The sequence below is a fragment of the Eptatretus burgeri genome, chromosome 5 (genome assembly GCF_056783735.1).
Source record: "Eptatretus burgeri isolate ZD-2024b chromosome 5, Ebu_testis_v1, whole genome shotgun sequence".
NCBI classification, from domain to species: domain Eukaryota; kingdom Metazoa; phylum Chordata; class Myxini; order Myxiniformes; family Myxinidae; genus Eptatretus; species Eptatretus burgeri.
In genome coordinates, this window is record NC_140965.1 from 123,089,704 (window position 1) to 123,114,016 (window position 24,313).

At 42.3% G+C, this 24,313-nt stretch overlaps 1 protein-coding gene across 1 annotated transcript in view; it reads left to right on the forward strand.

Annotated features, from left to right (window-relative positions):
* LOC147027267 (cyclin-dependent kinase 1-like) overlaps positions 1 to 24,313 on the forward strand; it is a 92,395-nt gene that overhangs the window by 62,135 nt on the left and 5,947 nt on the right. Inside the window, exons 5-6 of the mRNA XM_085883610.1 lie at positions 932 to 1,102; positions 19,416 to 19,579. Of these exons, the coding sequence (XP_085739736.1) occupies positions 932 to 1,102; positions 19,416 to 19,579 (335 nt within the window). The remainder of the gene's footprint in view (positions 1 to 931; positions 1,103 to 19,415; positions 19,580 to 24,313) is intronic.

Sequence of the window (24,313 nt, forward strand, 5' to 3'; positions counted from 1 at the left end):
ATAGGAACTTTCTCTTATAATGTGTTATAAAACATATATATATATATATATATATATATATATATATATATATATATATATATATATATATATATATATATATATATATATATATATATAACACATACATGATACTGATTGAAAACTAGAGTTCATTGGGCACCTTACCCCCATGCTATCTGAAGAAACAAGGACAAGGGCAGGGTCTGCGAGCAGAAAATTTGATTGGTCAAGATGATGTAAAATGCCATCATATTTCGTCCAAATATGGATAAAATGGTTTTGAAAGTGTTAAAATGTGATTTGTGTTCTACAGTTTTCAAGTATATATAAATCAATTGAAAGAAAAGAAAGATTTTAAAAGTTGTGGAAAAAAAAACATCGGAAGTTTACCGCCATTAACGCAGCGTCATTTACGCCGCCATATTTAACACGTTACATGATGTCTTCATACCTGTTGTTTGTGTTCTTTATAACGTCCATATACACAGTACGTTTCCTGTTTGGAATTATTTTCAATTTTGTTTCACTGCCAGGCAGGTAATCAGAGTAAAAATAATAAATATCTCCTTCCTCTTTGCCTCTGAATTTGTCCCAACCACACATACACAAAGTATGTTAAAGCTACAGACTCGTCTTCTTAGTGACGTTCCGATTCATGTTTAAAATATAACATTAAATTGAAATGAAGTTGTTCCTCGGTCATAAACTGACGGTTGTGGACAGCGACACCAACAAAGTGAACCAAATGCTTAACCGCACTTTTCGCTTCACATGCGTGGGCTAAAAAACAATTATAATTGTTATGTGGGTCATTATGTGTGGTTATTTATAAGCTTGATATTGGTGTAAAATATTTATCTGAACATGTAAACCACAAGCTGAGGACATGGTCTCACTGACAACATTCCATTGTATCCACTCTGTTCAGAGGTATCTACAGCAGATCCTGAAGGGTGTTGTGTTTTGCCACTCACGCCGGATCTTGCACCGGGATCTTAAACCCCAGAACCTGCTCATAGATGACCTCGGCTCAATCAAACTGGCTGACTTTGGCCTCGCCAGAGCTTTTGGTGTTCCAACGCAGGTGTACACACATGAGGTATATACATATATACATATATATATATAATATATATAAATATACAGACATTGAGCTGTGGTTATTTGTTGACTTATAATTCGAATGTTTAGGTAAATTATTATTGGAATTACACATCCTGTTGATTCCTTTGAATGTCTGCCTCGTGTCCACCTGTTCCTTCCTGCTTCACTCTATGTATTCCACTCCTCCATCTCCTAGCATCTTGCTCCTGTATAATAATTTATCCTCCATAGAAAACATATATAGAAATGCAAACACAACTGCAGTATAACGGGACTCTGTGGAATGTATACCTCCACCAGGCTGAACACTGAACAGTTTACATTTTGTATCCCACCGAAAGACCGAATATGAATCCGGACCTTGGGTGTCTTGCATCATGAGCCAAAATTTCAGATGGCAACACTAACCAACCATACTTGTGTTGAAATGGAAACACAAACGAATTGGAACAGCATCCAGTGGAGCACATACCTCCGCCAAGCTGAACAGTTTACACTTTGTATCCAACTGATCGGTTGGATCTGAATCCGGACATTAACCAAAATCGAATTGGCTTGTTCTTGTCACTTAACCAACTCATCCACCTACTTTTGTCATAATTCGTCCAAACTTTTTGAAATATCATGCTATACATCGTTTTTGGCCCCATCTCTCAATGGTGAAGAATCACTTCAAAATTTAATAATTGTCATATCCAGATCCAGATTCGGATTTTCACCAAAATTGAATTGATTCGTTATTCTGTCTTGGTGGACAGGTTGGGTGATTCACACATCCGAATCAGTCCATAACTTTTTGAGACATCTTGCTCACAGACAGACAAACAGATAAACCTTACTGAGGTGGTGGAGGTAAAAATTAGAACTCACTAATATGATGAACACATTAATATTACCACATCAAACGGCTCCAGGAATGAGATCAGAAAGCAACAACATTTTCCAGTGAAATAATGTTGGTGTGGTTATAAATAATTGGGGTGATGATGATCATATTTCAAAGACAAAGTAAGAAACTGATCTGCTCAGTCACTATTTGTAACATCCCAGACTCATCATTCCAACAATGTCGTGTTCATTCTACTTCTCGCTTTCTGAGGTTGTTGAGCAATTCTTCACTTCTCTACAATTGGCTGTTTTCAGTTTGATATGTCCTTCCTTCAGGACCAACCTCTTTCCAAGTAAATATTCCATGTAGTCTTGGAGAGCACCAAACTCAACTGCACAACAATCATATGAACACTTTCCTACCTTTTGCCCACTTAACTACTGGAATCCTTTTTAAAATCTTAACAAATCGTCCATGTTTCAAGTGAACAAATGTTCCTTAAAAGTCATCTTGCTAGACCATCTGATGAGTGATTCTTAAAACATGAAAACAGGCAAACAAACAAAAAACAAAATCAGTTTTTGGAACTGTTACACCCGTGTTACCAAACTTTAATTTACCTGGACATTTGTTATTATTATTACAATCGTGATACAAGGTGCACCTTCCCCGGTAGGATTTTTAAAACATAATTACGATGTCATGTGTCACATGGTATAGGCGCCATCTTGGGAAAAAAAAAACCTTGCACCTCTATATCTCCGAAACCACTCCATGGGAAAAAAATTACACATGGCTCATTGTCAAGTACTCCCCATGGGGAGTAAGATGTGTTAATGAAGATGTCATTGCTGTCTTCATTATGATGTCATAATTGGACAAGTTTGTTTTTTGATTCAATAAGTAATATACATTTTTTTTTCTTTGCAGCTGTTGCTCCAATTGACACGAAATAGGTTTGCTTCTCGCTGAAGGAATTTATAATGATAATTATGACATCATAGGTCATGTGGTGCAGGTGCCGTTTTGGAAAAACTGAAAAAAAATTGCACCTCCATCTCCGGAACCGCTCCTTGGAAACAATGTAAACATGTCTCATTGTCAAGTCCTCCCCATGCAGAATAAGATAGGTTAATGACGATGTCATCAGTGCCTTCATTATGACGTCATAATTTGACAACTGCAATGATTGATGTGGTCAGTATGAAAAAAAGTTTATCTGCAATTGTTGGTCCGATTGACATGAAATTTTCACCAGAGGTGCGCCTCTTCCTGTAGAATGCTTTTGGCATAATAACATCATAGGTCACGTGGTACAGGCGCCATCTTGGGGGGAAAAAATTGCACCTCCATATCTCTGAAATCACTTCATGGAAAAACTTGAAACACGGCTCATTGTAATGTACTCTCCATTGGGAATAAAATATGTTCATGATGATGTCATCAGCTTGCCCTCCCTTCCCCTTCCTTTCCATCATGCTGCCTTCCCTTCCCCTCCTCCCATGCTATTCTCCTGCCAAACCCCTCTCCATCACCATACAACTCTCTTGAGGTCGAGGACAGGAAGGGCTGTCAAAGAATGTGCAAATTGGACAAATAAAAGCTTATTTTGTTTTTCTTTTTTTAGCACTCGGAACTACTGCTCTGATCAATTCCGTTTTTATAAAGCAATGAATCGACAGATCATGGCAGGATAGCCAAGAGGTATGCATCCTCTCTCTGAGCTTTCTCTCCTGTGTTCAAATCCCGACCCAGCTTGAAACTGTCATCCTGGCGTTTCACAAGCAGGGTGATTCATCAATGTGTGTGTCATCTCTCGGATGGATGTTAAACTGGGCATCACATCTGCCGGAATCACCCCCTCTGCACTCTCACCTCCCTCTCCGCCTCCTCTCTCCCTCTCTCCATCCTCTCTCCCTCCCTACTCTATCCTTCCCCTCCCTCCTCCTCCCTCCCCCCTCCTTAACATTCCTGTCAGAGAAATGATGGGTTGTATTTGCTCATATGGAAATAAAATTTAAACATATTAATAAAAACTTCAAAATAGCATAATTGTCTTTGTAGCAGGCAATATTTTAAGAAAGTCTCGCAGACATAAAATGACTGTTTTTGAATGATTTGTCCACAATTTGATCCATGTTTGTGTGATGCTGTTTTGGACTTTCAAGACTTTGACAGTTGACAAGAAATGCTAATTTTTATAAACATATTTTCTGGACGAGATTATTATGCTATCAGAAACTTTGCAGTCCGAAAATAATGAGCAAACTATAGCGAGAGGGCCATAATATATACGAGTAAATGTCAGTGTGTGTCCATCTGTCCATCAGACCGTCTCCTTCACAACTCCAAAACCATGAAACCTTGTGGCCCCAAACTTTGCATGCTTACTAAGAGAACTCGACAGAAGTGAATAAGTGAAAATTGGGTGTTTGGCTTCATTAACATAACCCTTTTTGAGATAATTAATGGCCTTGTTTAATTATTCTTTATCAAGGCTGCGTTATCCTTTGTCACCTCAGTGTCCCTCGCCGGGGTCTTACTGCAGCATTGTTTTTGGCCTGCTGAACAATGCCTTGACCTTTTGTTTTAATACAATGTTGAAGCTTGTATGTGAGCTAACACACAGAACGTACAACAAGGAAATAAAACAACAACACAGGAGACAAATAGAGTGGGAGAGGGAAGGAAAAAACAGTGGGGAACAGAGACATGAGGAGATCTGTGGAAGGAAGAGGGATGGGGTGTGGTACACAAGGTAAAGATGGACATGCCAGGGACTTTCAGGTCCTTACACTACAGGTACTTTCAGGTCCTTACACGACAGGGACTTTCAGGAAGGAAAGCAGGGAATTTTAAGGAGGTGGGTTTGGGGTGGATTAACGGGGGTAGAAAAGATCGAGGATTTGGATGGAGAACGATAAGAGGTGGTATAGAACAGCTGATAAGAGAACAGCTGTTTTGAAGGCCTGGAGGGAATCATGGGATTGAACAGAGTGAGGGAGTCTATTCCAAAGGCGGGAAAAAGAGGAATGAAAGAGTGAAGATGAGCAGTGATTCGTGAAATTTTGGTAGTTTTACCAGAAGGGGGTTGTTGGCGGACCTTAGCGCCCTGCGGAAATATTTGGGGGGAATATCTCAGACAGAACAAGGGGTGGCGAGGCCGGAGAGGAGACCATAGAAGACAGAAAGACCACCGACCTGCTTGCAGAATACTGCCTTGAGGAACTCCAGCCTGGACAGGAAGAGGGGATGAGAGAACTCCATGAAGAATCACCCATTGGCTGTGACAGGAGATTAAGTCTGTGAGCCATGAGTGGAGAAAATGAGTGGAGACTTGGAACAGGCTGCAACGATTTGTTAACGACAAAAGTTTTTTTTTTTCACTTTCCTCACTCATGTCATCTAATGCCTGATCATCATAGCTACGAATCACTGGATATATTGCAATGCTTATAAATGCCCAGAGATGCCAGCGTTTGTGGCATTATTTAATTTCCGGACATGCCATAATCTCCAGAATCCCTTAATCACAGCCAAATTTCAAAATTTAAACTTCTTTGTGGACTTTAGCAGTAGTTCTGATTGTTAAAAAAAAAGTGTTCATTTGTCCAATTTGGACATCGCTTGACATTCCAGGCATCTCCGGGTGCATGGTGTTTAAATAACCAATTGGTATCGCTTGCCAAGCCAACTGTTCCTTATTAACCATTTTGTTGGAGTGCTTGCTTAAGTGCTTAATCCACTAGGTGAGCGCTCAACACTATTCGCACCGTCGCTGAATGCATTGTTCGACTTGAACAAAGTGATTTGTGATCGCTGTGCAGTGTCATTTGCTGTGCGGTGCCTTGGGCAGTGCGTCGGGCAGTGGTTCGCTTATTGAAAATGTGTAATTATATTTTACACCACATTTCATCTACACGCGTCACTCTGGCACAGATAGACACATCGAAAATTTAACATTTCCTTTTTGAAAGTTTCTTCAATCATTTCATTGGAGTGCTTGCTTGAGTGGTTTGCCACTCAAGCGAGTGGTCTTCAAGCTTTGAGGCGACAATGCAGTGTGGTTCTCCATGGGGACATTTCAGGAATGAGGAAGGCAAAATAAATTAGATCATTACAATGAGTAAAAAAAGCTGTTTTCAGTTGTTACAAAGCAATGAATCACCACATCATGGCAGCATAGCAGAGAGGTATGCATGCTCAGGCTAAGCTGTCTATCCTGGGTTTGAATCTCGACGCAGCTATATTACGCACAGACAGACAGAAAGTGTCATTACGGTGTTTCACAGGCAGGGTGATTCGTCAATATGTGTGCCCTCTCTCACATGGACGTTAAACTGGATGACATCTGCCAGAATCCCCCCCCTCCCTCTCTCACCACTCCCTCTGGCTCTGTCTCTGGACATGCCCAGACGGTGGTTATCTCCATAGTGTCCGGACAGTGGTTACCTCCGGAGTTATGTCCAGATGGACCCTCCCCTCACACTGCCTTCCCATGCCCTCCCATCCCCTCACACTTCCCCTCCCTCACACTTCTTTCCCCTCCACTTATGCTGCCTTCCCTTCCTCACTTTTCGTCATTCCTCCCTCCTTACTGACTCCCCACTCTCTCTCTCTCTGTCTCTGTCTCTGTCTCTCTGTCTCTGTCTCTGTCTCTGTGTCTCTGTCTCTCCTGTCTCTGTCTCTCTGTCTCTCCTGTCTCTGTGTCTCTGTCTCTCTGTGTCTCTGTCTCTCTGTCTGTCTCTCTGTCTCTCTGTCTGTCTCTCTGTCTCTCTGTCTGTCTCTCTGTCTCTCTGTGTCTCTCTCTCTCTCTCTCTCTCTCTCTCTCTCTCTCTCTCTCTCTCTCTCTCTCTCTCTCTCTCTCTCTCTCTCTCTCTCTCTCTCTCTCTCTCTCTCTCTCTCTCCATCCCCTTTGTAATCCTGTCAGTGAAGCGATGGGTAGTATTTCGTAGTATGTAATAAAATTTTGATGCACAGTTAGTCGGTTTTGATATTTAATTGTCTTCATTTACATGATACATAAACACAAATAAATTCGTTTTTTTGCCACTTTCCAACACATGTTCAGTACAGGACTCGGACTAGGAATGCCAAGTGCTTGGACTCAGGACTGCTGGACTAGGACTCGGACCAGGTGGACTCGACTACAACGTGTGTGTGTGTGTGTGTGTGTGTGTGTGTGTGTGTGTGTGTGTGTGTGTGTGTGTGTGTGTGTGTGTGTGTGTGTGTGTGTGTGTGTGTGTGTGTGTGTGTGTGAGCGCGCGCGCGCACACATTCCATGATCAAGCTATAATGCCATAAAATCCAAGCATGACGAGTCTAGCTCAGGTTCCATAAGAGTCAATTGCTTGAGATTTAATCACTTCTGTGTTGTTTTTTTTAATGTTACTTTCCTTACTGCAGGCCACTCTTCTCTGTTTCTGTACCTTGCCTTGCAGTGTCACATGTTTTTGTTTTCTAAATATTTTTCTTCCAAGGCTCCGACCCATTAAAGGAAGAAAACCCGGAATGGTGTATGTCGTGGAGCATTAAAGCTGAAATCATAAAAAGACCAAGTTAGGGGAAGCCCTCTAAAGTCAATCAAAATTATTCAAGGCAGATAAAAGTATGATAACAACAAATGTAAGGTCTAAAGATAATATAATAAGAGGAATACATATCCCTTGCTTGGCACAAGATTTGTACCATATCCATTAAAAAAACAAAACACTGAACCCGTAATATCAGGAACATTTTCAACAATATAGATACAAGTTGGCCCGACTTGGCCTAGTTTTCTCATCTCAGCCCGTTTGGTAGATATTTTACTGGAACAACAAACTGTTAACAGATGCAGTATATGTCTCTTCAAAGGGAGATTTATTGAAAGTACTCAGTGTCAACTTATTAAAGATTTAGTTGTTAAATAAAAAAAAATGGCAAAGGTGTTGCTTCCCAACAACCGGGTTGGCTTGTTGGTGTTCCCAATCTGAAGCTTTGCCTGGTTCATGATACCAATTGTACCAATTGTACCAATTAATGTTTTCCCATTATATATCAAAGTCTTTGCAAATAATGTAAAAAGTGTAAATAATGTCTCGTATTCTCTTCGTCATGCAAGTTCCACAACAAGCCTTATATCAATGTATAAAATAACTTTTTTGCTCAGTATCTTACTCCCTTTCTACAAACTTAGATAAGCGATGTAAATAATTAATGACGCCATTTGCGTGATGGCTCATAAACCGATGACGAGCATTATCTCAGCAATGAGTGGAGTTCGAGCAGGAATGAAGTGAAAATGGATTTTCTGGTAAATTTAATCATGACCACGTTCTCACGCACATCAATCCTGGCTTTTGTTGAAAGGATTGTCATGCAGGTGGCCCTGAAGAGAGAGAATGTCCACCTGAAATAAATGACTAAGAAGCGTAGGTTTGGCCTGCGGCGGGAAGCTCGGTTTGAGCACCAGAATGCTAGATGGCAATCTGTGGTGGCAGCGTTCCTTCTTGCCTCCCAGCAGGATTGTCTGACACCGAGACGGAACGCACACGCAGACCCCGGCGGGGGGTTCGACCCATGGATTCTAAACTCGCGATACAAATTCCTGAAGGTAATATGAAATGCTTCTTTCAACAACAACAACAACAACAACAATGTGAGATTACACACTGATACATCACATTTGTTGTCCTATGATTCTAAAGAGAAAATATATACAATGAAAATAATTTCGTGAAAGTAACTCAACTAACACAGTCCATTGAGTTACTCACAACTCACATCACAGTCTGAGGTCAATGCACACAAACTCCCTGGGTTCATATTTACTCATTTACTTATTCAACGGTTCATGTTGTTTGTGTATTTTCCGATGACTTCATTGTCCCAAAGAAGCCAAAGTGCAAATCAGATGTTGTTTTCTTAATAATTAAAGGAAAACCGAACGGAATGTTTTGAGACAACTTTTTTGTTAATAATAATCGAAAGCATGGAACTAGCTTTAAACCCAACACTAACCCCAACCAAAACCCTAATGATAATGTATCCCTCAATAAAATCATAACCCGATCATCCTATTCAAAACCAAATTCCTATAATCCTCGCCTTAACACTAACGCAAGCTCATCTCGAAGCTTAATCATCACCTTTCCCATCTAGATTACTCGAGAGTTCATAGAACACCTTAACCTCTGTGGTCTTGAGAAAGGGAGATGGGAAGAGTCATTTAATCTCTTGCTTTGCATTTCCGAGCATGATGTGCGTTCGTTTTGTTCGTGAACTTTGCATAACTGGTGTTATGGTAACCACACTGGTTATTTGTCAGAATACACAATCTAACAAATCCTGCTAAACAGAAGGGTTTTGAAAGTGCCAGAAAGGTGATTTGTGTTGTGCAGTGTTCAAGGACATAATTCAATTGAAATAAAAGATAGATTTTAAAGGTTGTAGAAAAAAACATCACAAGTTTACCACTGATGATGCAGTGTTTATTACACCATCCTGTCTAACACGTTACATTAGTTATCCACACCTGTCGTTTGTGTCCATTATGGCGTCCTTAAAAACAGTAAGTTTCCTGTTTGGAACGATTTTCAATTTTGTTTCACTGCCAAACAGATAGACAGACAGACAGAGTGAAAATATTATCTGACTCCTCTTAGCACATGTGTGATTAAGAGAAATTCAGAGACAAAGAATGGGAAAACTACATGTTTGTTTTCCAATTGATGTTCAAAATAAAACATTGAATTTAAATAAGTTATTCTTCAATCATAAACTGAAGTTTGTAGACAGGAACACACAGACAGAAGTGAAGCAGTTGCTTAACCCCGCTATTCGCTTGTTGTGCGTGGGGTAATAACCATGTTAGTAACCCAAATTAGATGGTTATTGGGATAAGGTTTTAACCGTGAGAAGGTGATACAGTTATAATTCTAACCCCAATCAAAATCCTAACTCTTGTGCTATTCATCTCAACACTAAATATAGTTCTCAAAATAACCCCAACAAGAACCTTCATATTATCCCGAACCATAATCCTTACATTATCTGAATGCAAACCCAAAGCAAAAACTTAATGGTATAATATTGATTTCTTTATTATCATTTTTAGCTCATCTGTCCGAATAACAGGGAGCTATCGCGATACCCCCGGCGTGAGCATGAGCGTGAAAATGTTAAAGTTTTTGGTGCAAGTTATTTCCTTTCTAATGTTTTTATCTACCACACTATTTTTTACTGATGACAATATACAAATACATATATTGCTTTAAAATTATTTGGATCAGACTTCACTGCAATGCTTAATAAAATATATTATTAGACTAGTAATACTTACCATAGACCTGATATTAATACCAGCAAACAATGCCAATGCAAAATTAAACCAAACACTAATCCGATTCAAAAATCGTCTTAATTATTAATAGGAACACTTACCTTCATGTTAACCCAAATTAAAATTGCTAATTCATCTCTAACCTGAAACATCGATTGAACAAAATCTCGAACACTGATCCTCACACAAGTCAAATCTGTGCTTATATGATCAGGGTTAGCATTAGAAACAATCTCCAACCCAAGTGAAAAGCAGAGCAAAAAACCCCTAAAACAAACCATCAGGGTAACTAATGAACTATACGAACCTCAACTTAAAGCCAAAGCATACCATTAACTTATGTCCAACACAAACCCAATGTTAACCCAAACCAAAGCATTAACCATCTCCCTGACACACCCTAATCTTGTATTTACTGCCTGCTTGGTATCTTTATATGAATAACACTACTTACAAGACAATGCATGAAGGCCTGTGGGATGGCATTCCACACCTGAGTCATTGTTCATTGCAGCCCAAGGAAAAAGGAAAGGGTTGTTGTTTGTGGGGGTGTTTTCATTGTCCCTGATCTGCCAAGCTATCATCTCAGACATACTCATGTTGGGAGAGACAGGCCATCCGAGCAAGTTTTATTCCACTGAAGAAAGGTCTGCACGAATCTTGCAAAATGAGTATCCTGCTTATCGGAATGAGTGAACCAAACTATAATTAATTAATGAAAATATTTAAATAATCTAAAACTTCTGTTGTCAAAGTTTTTAGAAAGCACCACATTGAATGCATGGATCGGCCACCCAATTTAACCGCACTCACATGTCTGAATTTTCATGTTCTTCTGTTTTGTCCCCGTTGATCCCAAACGGCTGATTTTCCTGTAGTCATTCTGGGCCGATCCAAAACTTTATTTATAAATCATTTTGCTGTTAAATAAATACCATACCATGTTCTCTTCAATATCAGAGTCCAGCAATGGCCATTCCTTCGTGACACGTCGGTGTCCATGTTCTGCTCAACTTGTCATTTTACAAGGGGAAAAGTTTTTTGTCATAAATATTATATTGAATATCGACAGATTTGAATGTGAATGAAAAAAAAATGAATTATTTTGAGTCAGTGACACCAATTTCGAAAATAAAGGAAATATATCCATCCCACAGGTTAATATATGACGAATTACGTCAACAGGTGCCTCACTTGTTGATTGGGAGAGAATCCAGAGATTTAAATTTGACAATTTCCAAATCTTCAGATGTTTGTTACACAAGTCCCTTTTAAACACTAAAATCTGCAAAAAAAAAACAACCCCAAAACAGATTACTTTTATTTCAGTTTTTAAGTTTCGGCCATGGATGACGTCATCCCCTTGCAACACATTCTTTCAAGAGGATATTTTATTTTAAGTTGTGAGTGGATGTGTCTCATCCAACCTGAAATAATTTATTAATACAGAAGTGATAAAATGAAATGATCCAGAAATCATTAAGGTTCATCACTTCATATGCGGCAAGTGTCTTTGGGGTTGCATCATTGCTGGGGTGGCGGTACAGTGTTCCCTTAAGCTGAGAGCAGGAATTTGTAATTTGTTCATAGTGCCGGGAAGAGCTCACCTACTCTTAACAAAGAGCATCGTAGATTAACATCCATCTGTGGGACAGCACACACATTGATGAATCACCCTGCCTGCGAAACACCAGGATGACAGTCTACAGCTGGGTTGGGATTCAAACCAAGGCAAGACAACTTCGAGGCGAGTGTATATGAGTGTGGAAGTTTTTTTTTTAGTTTTTTTTTCAGTGATCGAATGGGCTCATGAAGAAGCTTGTACATAAATTACATGCAGAACAAAGGCATTAGTCGACATCAATGATATTTCAATGAATTCCAGACATTTATAGGAAATGTCAGTTTCCATTTGCCTGAAAGTTAGTGAACATCACTGGAATGCACAAACATGATGCAAAAATGGATCCTCTTCACTACATGCCCATTAGCTTGCTTCCAATGATAAGCAAGGTCATGGAATCTATCATTGCAGTTGACATCAAATCCCTTCCTTTTCCCCAATGGCCTGATCTCAGATCATCAGTTCAGTGTTAGACCAGGTAATTCTACCTTGGACATGCTGCTTCTACTCTCCCAAAAATGGGTGGAGGCCCTCAATGTCAGACATGATATCAGAGCCGTCTCTCGGGACATATCTTGCGGTTTTCATACAGTCTGGCATCCTGCCTTACTCTCCAAACTCTCTGCCGATGGCATCCAAAGCCAATTCCACACACGATTCACTGACTTCCTCGACTCCCATAATCAGTGTGCAGCTCTTCAGGAGTTCCTCTCACCTCCTCTCCCTATACCAAAAGGCAGTGTCTAGTGCCCAGTCTTGTTCCTCATCTTCATCAATGATCTTTCTGATTCCCTGGGAAATCTCTTTGCTCATGATTACAGAGGAAAAGCAGGGGGAACCTTCCTGAGATGGGTTGTGGTGGTGTGTGTCGGGGTGGTGTTGCGGTGTCATCCACCAGATGGCGGTCTTGTTGGGTTAACCTGAAGGTGATCTCTTTCGTTGGGTGCCTGGAATGTCCTCACTCTAAGAGAGGATGATCACCTGACTCTGCTCTCATCTGAGCTCCAGCCTTTGACATCGGTATTGCAGCACTGTCTGAGGTTCGGAGACTGAATAGTGGCGAGATCATGGTGGGTAGTTCCACCTACTACTGGTCTGGTCACTGATGGTTACCCGGCCCAAGGAGTTGCTGTCGCTGTGTCCAACAAGCTGACTCCCATGATAATTGAGGCAACACCGGTCAACGAGCATATTATGAGCCGAAGGATTCCTCACTCCTTGGGTGTCATTTCCCTAGTCTCTGTTTATGCTCCGACTGAGGTGAGTGATCTCACCGTGAAGGACACATTCTATGCCACGCTCGAGTCTGTGTTGCTCAGTGCCCCAGTTGAGATACTCTTCTGGTATTGGGGGATTTCAATGCATCGAATGGCACTGATAGGGATGCTTATGGGACATGTGTTGGTTCCCATGGGTCTGGAACTGTGAACCAGAATAGCACTAAGTTCCTTCACTTTGCAAGAAGTCATGGACTTAGGGTGGTTGGTTTATGGTTTCAGTGCCCACAGGCTCATCACTAGACTTGGTATTCCAACGCTTGGTAAAGGAGATTGACCATGTGCTCATTGATGTTCACTGGAGGATGATCCAGAACTGCATGGTCTACTGCAGTGCTCAATATTGACTACAGGCTTGTTGTAGCAACTCTGAGGTTGCTGCTCAAATCTGGGAGAATGGTACCATTCCAGCCTCGAATGGATGTTGGCAAGCTCATGGAACAGAGGGTAGCTGAGGAGTTTGTGACCAGGCTGAGTGGGGACTTGGGGGGGGGGGTATTTTAGTGGATCCTGAAGAGTTGTGCACTCCCTTCAAGACCACCATCCTTGATATTGCTGGTGGTTGTCCTGGAACCCACCATCAGGGACTTTGTCTCCCAAGGAACACTGGAAGCAGAACTTTGTCTCCCAAGGGACACTGGATACCATTGACCAGAGTCGCAAGGCGAGGCTTGATGGCAGAGCTGAGCTGTTCAGGGAGCTGAGGCGAAAAACTATATGTTCACCAAGGGCAGACAAGGAGATCCATGTGCGAGGAATCTGAGAAATGGCAGCGCATCACCTGTGGTCAAGTGATTCTCATGCTGCTGCAGAGGAATCCGTGCATTGTGTTGCTCCAAGCCTGTTCCTTGGTGGAATGCAGTCAGAGAAGAAGGTGGTGAGCTGTTGACAGAGATGCCTGAAGTGAAGGCCCACAAAGCCAGTTACTTTGACCGGCTGTACCATGGTGATCCACCAGCTTTTGAGTTTGATGTCAGGGGTGCAACTATCCCTATTGCTGAACGTCCAATCAACTGTGAACCACCTTAGTTTGTGGAGACACAGGCTGCGGTTAACCAGCTGAAAGGGGGTAAAGTACCTGGGATCTGTGGCATCCATGCTGAACTTCCGAAGGCTGGTGGAAATGCTGGACTCTGTTTGTAGCACAGGAACCATCCCAACTGACTGAAAGGGGGGCCTTGTTGTCCCTCTCTGGAAAGGGAAGGGTGATCACCAGGACTGCAACAATGACCAAGGGGTGACTGCTCTCAGTGCCGGGAAGTCTTTGCTCAGATAATTATTGATATGGTTCGCCACCATCTGCTTGAGCACCAACCCCCAGAGCATTCGGGCTTTGCACCAAAGAGGTCAATGATTGACTGTGTCCTTCCTCTTCGGGATGTCACTGAACGCAGATGAGAGTTCCGGCAGGAGCTCCTTGCAGCCTATGTTGATCTCTGCAAAGCATTTGATTCTTCAGTGAATCGGGTGCCCTCTGGATGATTCCTGGTCTTTGTGGGGTTTCACTAAAACTGATAAATCTGATTTCTGAACTATACTCTGGTACTGAGAGTGCTGTGAGGTGTGGTGATTCCATCTCTGACTTATTTCCTGTTGTTACTGGAGTTTTCCAGGGGTGTGTACTGGCCCCCACACTTTTCAGCACCTGTACGGACCTGTACATTCTGAGGAGGATGTCGAAGAGATCAACCTGCGGTGCAATATTTGGAAATGTCAAGATGTCTGACCTTGATTTCGTAGATGATTCAGTCATCTTTTCGTCGGTGCTGGATATCCTCATGGGGCCCTCGAGGTGTTGAACAAGGAGTTCAAGCTGCTGGGATTATGGGTTTCCTTGGTCAAAAATAAGATCCAGGATTTCATCTTTTAAAGTCCTCTCTAAAGGATGCTGCCATCTTGTCTGTGCCTGTTTGTGGTGAGAATGTTGTGGTAACAGAAATTCACTTCCACTGGCAGCGATATTCATGTCTCGACATGTTGTGAGCCAGAGGTCGATAGATGGTTCGGTTGGGCCTGGGGAGTCATGGATTCACTGGATCATGGGGTGTGGCTCTGTTGGTACCAATGCAGAATGAGAAAAGTCTGAGTCTTTAAGTCCCTGGTGCTTCCAGTCTTGCTCTATGCATGTGACACTTGGACTCTGACCAAGGATCTGAGACTGAGATTTAACTCCTTTGGTACCAGGTCTCTTCGTAGAATCTTTGGCGATCTCTCTTCAGACTTTGTGTCTAACAATCATTTGCTGAGAGTCAGATGAGATTTGCAACTTGTATGGACATGTGTCTCTTTTTCCTGAAGCTGATCCTGCTCACCAGATTCTCTCAGTGAGGGAGCCTCATGGGTGGAGGAGGAAAACTGGCTGACCACATGCCTCTGGAGTACAGGCGGAAAATGGACACAGTAATGTGCTGCTTGGCGCATGCTTTCATACCTGACCGGACACCCTCTACCTTATCATTTCACATCCTTCAGACAGGAAAGCAGTAGCCTCTTCTCTCTCTGCAGATCTTGATAGAATCAGGAGCTGGTGCAACAGTTGGAATATGTCTTTCAACCAGGTCTTTCTTTCAACCTTGACAGCTCGCACTCTCTCACTGTGTCTCTCATAAAGGACCATCTGGCAAACCCTCCCATCTTCTTCCGAAGCAAACCACTTGAAGAGGTTAAGCCACTCAAGCTTTCGGGACTTACCATCAGCCATGATATTTCTTGAGCACACCATATTTCCAAGATGGCCTCCAAAGCCAGAAGCTGACTGGCCATCATTCGTAGTACAAGGTCTTTCTTTGGCAAATCTGAACTTTTGATACTCTACAAGGCCTTCATTCACAGCTTAACGGAGTATTGCCCTCTTTGGGCTGGCATCACTGGCTCACACATTTCCCTTCCTGATGCCGTGGAAAGAAAGGCCCTCAAAATCATTGTGATTTCCCACGATGAAGCCGATTGTCTCGGTCTGTTACTTTCTTATCACAGACAGGTGTCAGGTTTGTGGCCTCTCCATTATTCTGCCTCCTTTTTGGTCTTGCACTACTCTCTGCCCTGTCTTGGCTCTGTCCCTCCCAAGTTTCTGCAGGGGTGTATGTGGTCTGCCAGTAATCATATTTTTCTTAAACGCCCAAAATTCAGGCTCACTGCTCTCCTCCATTCATTTCTTCCTCTTTTCTCTCACCTGTGGAACCAACTACCCCGGTCTGTTCAGTCCCATTCTTCCCTCCAGGGCTTCAAGCCAACTGTTCATCACTACCTCAGGTCATCCAACATTCATACTCAAGATGTCTTTGACTCCAAAGTCCCTATTCCCAAGCTCTCTCCTTTTTCACATTATTGTGAAACTGTCAGGAGGGAAAACTAGAAATTTGGAAGGAGGATGGATTGTGGTGGGGTTAACAAGGGTGGAAAAGATCATGGTTTTGGATTGGGGATTAGATGGCGGTGAACAGCATGTTGCCGCACATTGGCCACAAGAGTAGAGGAAGTTAGTAAGCCATGTGTGGAGTTGGCCTTGGATGCCATGGGCAGATGGTTTGCAGAGTAAGGCAGGATGCCAGATGGTATCAAAAGCACGAGATATGTCCAGAGAGATGGCTCTGATATCATTTCTGACATTGAGGGCCTCTATCCATTGTTGGGTGAGTAGAAGCATCACGTCCAAGGTGGAGTAACCTCGTGTGAATTCAAACTAGTGATCTGAGATGAGGTTGTTAGAGATGAGGAAGGTTTTGATATCAACTTTGATGATGGATTTCATGATCTTGCTGATGACTGGAAGTAAACTCATATGTCTGTAGATAAGGGGATCTGTTTTTGCATCTTTTTATGGAATGTAGTGTTTTTTATGCTTTTTTTGAATGTAATGCAGTGACGTTGGCAGATTTCTAAGCAAATGAAAGATGAGCAAGGGAAAGTGATGCAGTGAAAAGGGCAGGGAGGGGATGTACAAGAGTGGCAGTGCAGGTTTTTATGACACGTGAGCTGATGCCGGCCGGTCCACCAGGTTTTAGAGGAGGGAGACAAGTTTGAAGGTTCATTCTTGAGGTTGGACAGACGTTTTCTGGCTCTGCTAAGAGTTCACACGCACTTGTGATAATTGGGAATGGATAATTAAGAACAGAACTTTTTGGAATGCACTAAGATTGCCTTGAGTCGGATTTGCCTTCAAGGAAGAGAAGGCAAGTTGTTTCAGAGCAACTACCTCACCACTGGATTCAGTGTACCGTGGGCGGGAAGAAGGGTAGGATAATAGAAGACGAGATGGGTTGAATCTGTTCATGAGAGAGTACATGTGTAAAAGAGAGAGAGAGACAGAGAGAGACAGAGAGAGACAGAGAGAGACAGAGAGAGACAGACTCTTTCATTTTCTGTTTCATCCACACTTTCCCCATCCTCCCCTGGCTGCGTTTCATTGAGGTTGCGTGCAGCTTGTTCACCCACACGTGCCCTCATCCCCTGCCCTTGATCTCACTCTCACTTCTACTCTACTGTTTGGTGTTTCCCCCTTTCCATTTTGCTCCCTTCCATTCTGCTCTAGCTCTTCCATGAGCCTCAGTCATGTGTACAAACAAATGGACAATCACATGGTTTTTGGAATTTGAACCTGGGTTTCTTGCATAATGAGCCAGTGGTTCAGATGGAAAGACTAACAAAGCAATCCTTCCCTATTTTGCTCATCCATGCTACATCTACTTGGTAGCTCGGAAAGGTTTAACATTGTGGACCGCGAACTTACCGACTTCTGAATCTGTTTGAATCGCAAAGCTCAGGTTGCCCGAATAACAGAACGTGTTAAACTGCATTCTCTTTTTACACAAGTATAGTTATTTAGCATTTCAAGGGGAAAACTTCCATTGGCTGGAAAGGAAGCAATGAATGTAAAAATGACACAGGCCTGACATCCAAATAAAGGACAAGTCAATTGTCATGAAGACAAATGACCAAGGTCCAGCCCCGACTTTGCATTGAGAAAATTAGGCCGAGGGAAAGCAAATGTTAAACAAAACCAACCAGCAAGAAAGCCGATCAGAATGCAGCATCAAGGTGTGACCAGGTGCCTGGCAGGAAATTGTGCTGCTGTTACCATGGTTACAACAGCAAAAGTGGCTATTTTGACTAGTTTACGAGGCTCGCTGTCATGCATTTCCACCTTTCCTTCCCTCCCAAAGCCACTCCTCCAGTCCAATTCCCCTCTGCAGTAAACACTTTATCACCGAATTATCACAAAATTAACTGTAATATCTGAAATTGTGCTTTTTGATGTATTTACAGCAATTTTGAGCATCACCCTGAATTTTGTCGAAGGTTGGCAGGACAGCTTGGAGGAAACTGCACTCACCTATAAACCATCATCAGGCCGTACAACAGTGTGTGTGTGTGTGTGTGTGTGTGTGTGTGTGTGTGTGTGTGTGTGTGTGTGTGTGTGTGTGTGTGTGTGTGTGTGTGTGTGTGTGTGTGTGTGTGTGTGTGTGTGTGTGTGTGTGTGTGTGTGCACGCGCGCTGTCCCTTGGATTCGGATGGACATTCCACTGGGTGTCCCGTGTGCTGTCGTGAGTTGGTGGACGTTAAAGATCTCACGGTGTCCTTCGTAAAGAGTGGGCGAGTTATCGCCGGCACATTGAACAAATTGCACAAATTCCTGCCCAAATCACCTTCAATGGAACATCAGACCTGGCAAGCGGTTTTCATGGAAAACGAACAAACATTCCCCGACCGACCTCGCAGCACGGTGCAGGGAATGATCCAGAGCCACTGGAGTTGTACGAGCACGAACAGATCCTGAATTTATGAATGAAAACAAATGACCCAAACAAGTGATGTGGGATATAACCCATTGTCCTGTTGTATCGAGTTCGTTAGTTTGGGAGAATTGCTCATTTTCCTCGAATAAATAGCAATAAGTGGAAATGTCTTGCAATGTAAAGTAGGATGAGATTGTTATCCCTCGAAGAGCATGTTTTATTGCACCATTTTATTGGGTCAATATAAGTTGTGGATGAAAGTAACATCAGTTCGGTTGGTTGTCAAACCGAGCTGTTCAGAACGGATCCTGATTTGCTTTGTAATGTAACCATCGTCCCAAGGCTGGAGATGCCCCCAGCTAGACCTTTTGACCCAAGAGTTATCAGATCAAAGCCAGAGCTCCTCAGGTCTCATCATGAAGGAATGGTGACATACTTCACGGCTGGTATAACATATCTCATTCTCAATGACATCTCTGTGACTACGCTGATGGTAAATTCCTCTCTGCTTACCGTGCAGGTGGTGACGCTGTGGTACCGAGCACCGGAGGTGCTTCTGGGTGCTGCCCGTTACTCCACCCCCGTGGACGTTTGGAGCGTTGGAGCCATTTTTGCTGAAATGGTCACGAAAATGCCATTGTTCCATGGCGATTCCGAGATTGATCAACTCTTTCACATATTTCGGTTCGTAACATCGTTTAAAATGCACAAGTTGCTGCATTAGACGCCAGTACTCACCATACTCATCAGGAACATACTCACCTTCAAACCATCAGCTTGAGGATTGATCCCTGGCCTGACTGCAAACTGTCATCTCAGTGCTTCATATCTAGGGTGCTGAACTATTGAGTACCTTGTCCTATAGAGAGGACGTTAAGCTAGGTCTTGCATCTGATACAATTTACTTGCAGACATGAATGTTCACACAATTGCTTTTGACAAAAGAGTAGGCCTTTCCATGATATTACGTGCACAGCTGCACCTCCGAAAACGATAGGTATTGCTTTTTAGGACCTGAAAGTCCCTGCAGCGTCCATCTTGTTTACCCCGTGTTTCCCGCCCCATCCCTCTCCCTTCCACGGATCTCCCAATGTCTCTGTTCCACACTGTTTTGTGCTTCCCTCTCCTGCCCCTCTTGTCTCCTGTTCCTCTTGTTGTACGTTGTGTGTGTTTGCTCTCACACGAGCTTCGACAATGTATATTCAAAAAATAAAAAGTATGATGATGACAAATTCAGCTTTCATGCAAAGGAATTCACTCTAATCAAGGGCCTTGCATCCTATTTCTGCAAAAAATAATTTTTTATACATGGTGTAGGCTCATGGAAGAGCGATGACAGAACAAATCAGGACACAATGTAACAAAGGGAACATCAGGAGAAAGGGGAAACACCAACAGTGGGGCAGAGGGAGAAAGTAGACGGAGATGGACAAACGAGGGATGCAGGTAACGACGAGGGGTAAGGGAGAATGCAAAGGGTGGATAATATGGATCCATAAACAAAATTTTTGGGAGGGGAGTGGATGGGGGTGGTTTAACAGATGTAGAAAAGATCATGATTTTTGATGGGGGATGACTTGAGATGGTGGTGAACAGCTGTCTTGAAGACCTGGAGGGAAGAATGAGATTGAAAAGAGTGTGGAAGGTGGTTTCACAGGTGAGAAAACCATCAGCTTTAGATTGATCCCTGGTCCAGAGACTCAACCCATAGACTCAGCTTAATCACAAGAGATTCCAATGATATTGAAGGACTTGGTTTCCACGGCATCAAGATGAGCAAGGTGTGAGGCAGTGGAGCCAGCCCAGAGGGGAGAGTAGTGTTCTCTCAACCTGCGAATTAAGGCCATGTAGGTGGATAGTAGCTCAGGTGTGCTAAGGAAGGACTTCACACGACGGAGCATGCCCAGTTGGCAGCTGGCTTTGGAGGCCAATATGAAATGTAGCTTGCCCAAGAGAGATCATGGCTGATAAGTGATAATGAGACCCAAGAGTTTGAGTGACTGAACCTCTTTGAGAGGGTTGTTGAGAAAGTAGATGGAAGGGTTTGCGGTATGGTCCTTTTTGAGAGAGAAAGAGCGAGTGTTAGGGATTTCTCAGGATTGAAAGACATGTTTCGAGTGTTTGTCCAGTTTGTGATTTTTATCAAGGTCTGAAGAGAGGGAAGAGGCTGCCTGTCAGAGGGATGAGAGATGTCACGGCTGAGAGTGGAGTCATCAACAAAGAGACAAAGAGAGTCAATGAGATCACTGATGACGATTAGGAATAATATGGGGCCGAGAACACTGCCTTGGGGTACTCCAGCCTTGCCAGGGAGAGAAGAAGAAGAAAGCATTCTGTTGAGTGCCATACATTGGCTGCAAGAGTGGAGGATGTCAGTAATCCAAGAGTGGAGTTGGTCTTGGATTCCATAGGCAGAGAGTTTGGAGAGCAAGGTGGGATGCCAGATTGTATAAAAAGCTTGAGATGTGTCGAGACGGCCCTAATCTCGAATCTGCTATTGAGGGTCAAGATCCATTGTTGGGAGAGAACAAGTAGAGTGACCATGTCTGACTTTGAATTGATGATCTGAGATGAGGCTGTTGGAGAAATGGAATGATTTTATGTCAACTGCGATGATGGATTCCATGACCTTGCTGATGAATGGGAGTACAGTAAGCTAATTAGTCTGTCCTTAAGGCGATCCATTTTTGCACTTTTTTAATGAAATGCTGTGATGTTGGCTGATTTCCAAGCAGATGGAATATATGGCCTTGGGTAAATGACAAGGGTGAAAAGGGCAGAGAGAGGAAGTGCAAGAGCAGCAGAGTAGGTTTTTAGGGCACGTGAGCTGATGCCATCAGGTACTTGCAAGTCAGAGTCGAGTGTTCAGGTGCAAAAGGTGCAGAATTCAAGAGCAGTTGGGTTCAAAGAGAGAGGTGTTAGGGAGAAGATTTGGAAGCAAACACAGAAGCACACAGGAAGCAAACACAAAAAATATAAATTTAATATTGAAATCACAGTATGTCAATTTTCAGAATTATCACGGAACAATCTTACCAACACGAGCTGAGAAAACCTTCCATGAAAAGCCTTCATTGTGCTCGTACAATTTTGAGCTGTCGGAGCATCTTTGAAGTACGCATTTATTTTTTTATTTTTTTTAGCACGCACCTGAGTACCAGTAATGTGAACTGGCATTTATTGGCCCATGACATTTATTATTATTCAATTTAATTCAGAATGGGATTAAAATCAATTAAATTCAAATCGAATGGAAAATCAAACAGGTACAGTCCTGCATTGGAGTAATCAGAAGGAACCCGAACAAGCAGAAAACAAAGATGAAGTCATCAGGAGGAACCTGGATAGGATTCACATTTCAGCTGCTGCTCCTCTACCTTCAAACACATCCAAGCACAGCCAAGTGAGCCTTATTTAAAAAATTTTTTTTAAAGAATGCAGATTCAAAAAATTAAATAATTCTGCCGACTAGACCATGCGTACGATCAGATTAAAATTTAAAACATACATTCCCCATCACTACTAGATCATAAATTTGAAGTTTCACGTCACTCGATTAAGTGGTTCAAGAGAAATATATTTTAAAGATTTTCGTTCAATCTAATAATGCAGCCAGACCATGTGACCGATCAAATATTTGTGAACACCCTGGTAACCCCAAGGATTCGGTAACATTAGTGTGAAGTGTCCCTTTGATCTGTTCAGCTGTTCTGGAGCAGGTGATTTTTAAAGGTTTTTGGGTAAATGCAAAATGACTGCCAAACCATGTGACCTATGACGTCATTGACGAGAAACTTTTCTTCCTCATGGATAGGTGGTCATTGCTGTAAAGCTTTGCCTCGATCTGTTCAGCCATTTCAGAGAAGATTTTTGAAGGGTACATGACCGATGATGTCATCAATATTTTCTGTTGACCAATTTATCCCAAAATGACCCTCAAAATTTTTCATACTGATCGGATGTAGTGTTCTATGTATGCAAATATGACGTCATAATGAAGGCACCTATGACATCATGCAAAAATCATCCATATTCCCCATGCGCAGTACTTTCCAGGTGCCAAGTTTCAGTGTTTTCCTTGGTGCAGTTTCAGTGATACAGTGGCCCAGTTTTTCCTTTTTTGTCAACATGGCTGCCACATAACATGACCTATGACATCATAATTATTAAAACATTCTCCATGAGTAGTCACTCCGATGGTAAAAAAAAAATTCAAATCAATCCGACAAGCGGTTGCAGAGAAAAATCATACTCGCATTCTGTGCGGACAAACAATCAAACAAACAAACAAGAAGGCATCAGACAGTAACCTGACTATGATGTCATAGGTCATGTGATGTGGCAGCCATGTTGAAAACAAGACAGTAACCTGACAGGTATGATGACAATCATCCAAATGACATCACTGTCACCTTGACATTTGAACATGGTTGTAATTTGATACCTGTATCTTGAAGCGTTTCTGAATTATCATCTTTGTCGCTAAAAAAAACCCGTTTAGTTTCGCATGTGTGATGACATTGCCATGGAAACGACATTATGGTCAACGGATTGCCACCATTTTGGAAATGCGCCATCTGTCCCCCAGCCCGTACAGAAATCTTGCATTTTAATCATAATCTGATTTTCAAATCTGCTTGAAATTTGTAGGTGATGTTTTCCAACTCATTTGTGCCAAGTTTGCCGTCACATAACGCAAACCCTTTTGGTCGTATCTGTTTTATGCAAATGATGTCACTGTCACCTTGACCTTTGACATATATAGTCAAAAAACATTGATAGCCTCACTTTTCTCCTTCGGATTCCTTTGGTTTGACAAGATGGCTGAAAGCGTCCATGTTATCGCACTCACAGACAAACATACAAACGAGACAGACCGACATATGACGAAAATCCCTTCCACTCCCTTCCACTCCCGCCCCTCTTGTCTCATGCCTCCTTGCTGTGAGTTGTGTGTTAGCTCTCATACGAGCCTCGACCAAGGTATACAAAAAAAAAAAAAAAAAAAAAAAAAAAAAAAATAACAAACAAACAGCCAAATGGACAAACGGAAACAAATGCAATATCTTCTCCTCTGTTGATGGTAACAAGAAAGAGCAATCGGAGATTGTAGACCCTTGCCACGACTTGTTTTTTGTGGTGTATTTTGTGTCGCAAATAAATGGAAGGATGTACTAAATGAAAGGTCTTAATGGTCGAGTTGCAAATGTGTAAAGGTCAAATGTCTGAAAAGTTGTAAACGTCAAATGGGCTTTCAGTATAAACATTGAAAGGTCCGAAAAGGTCTAAATGGGTCGAGAGGGCTGAAACGGTCTAAAGGGTACATATGAGACGAAGGGTCTTCAGGGTTCTAAGGTGTCTTCAGGGTCTAAAATGGTGTTAGAGCTCAAAGGGTCGAAAGAGCCTTAGGGGTCATAA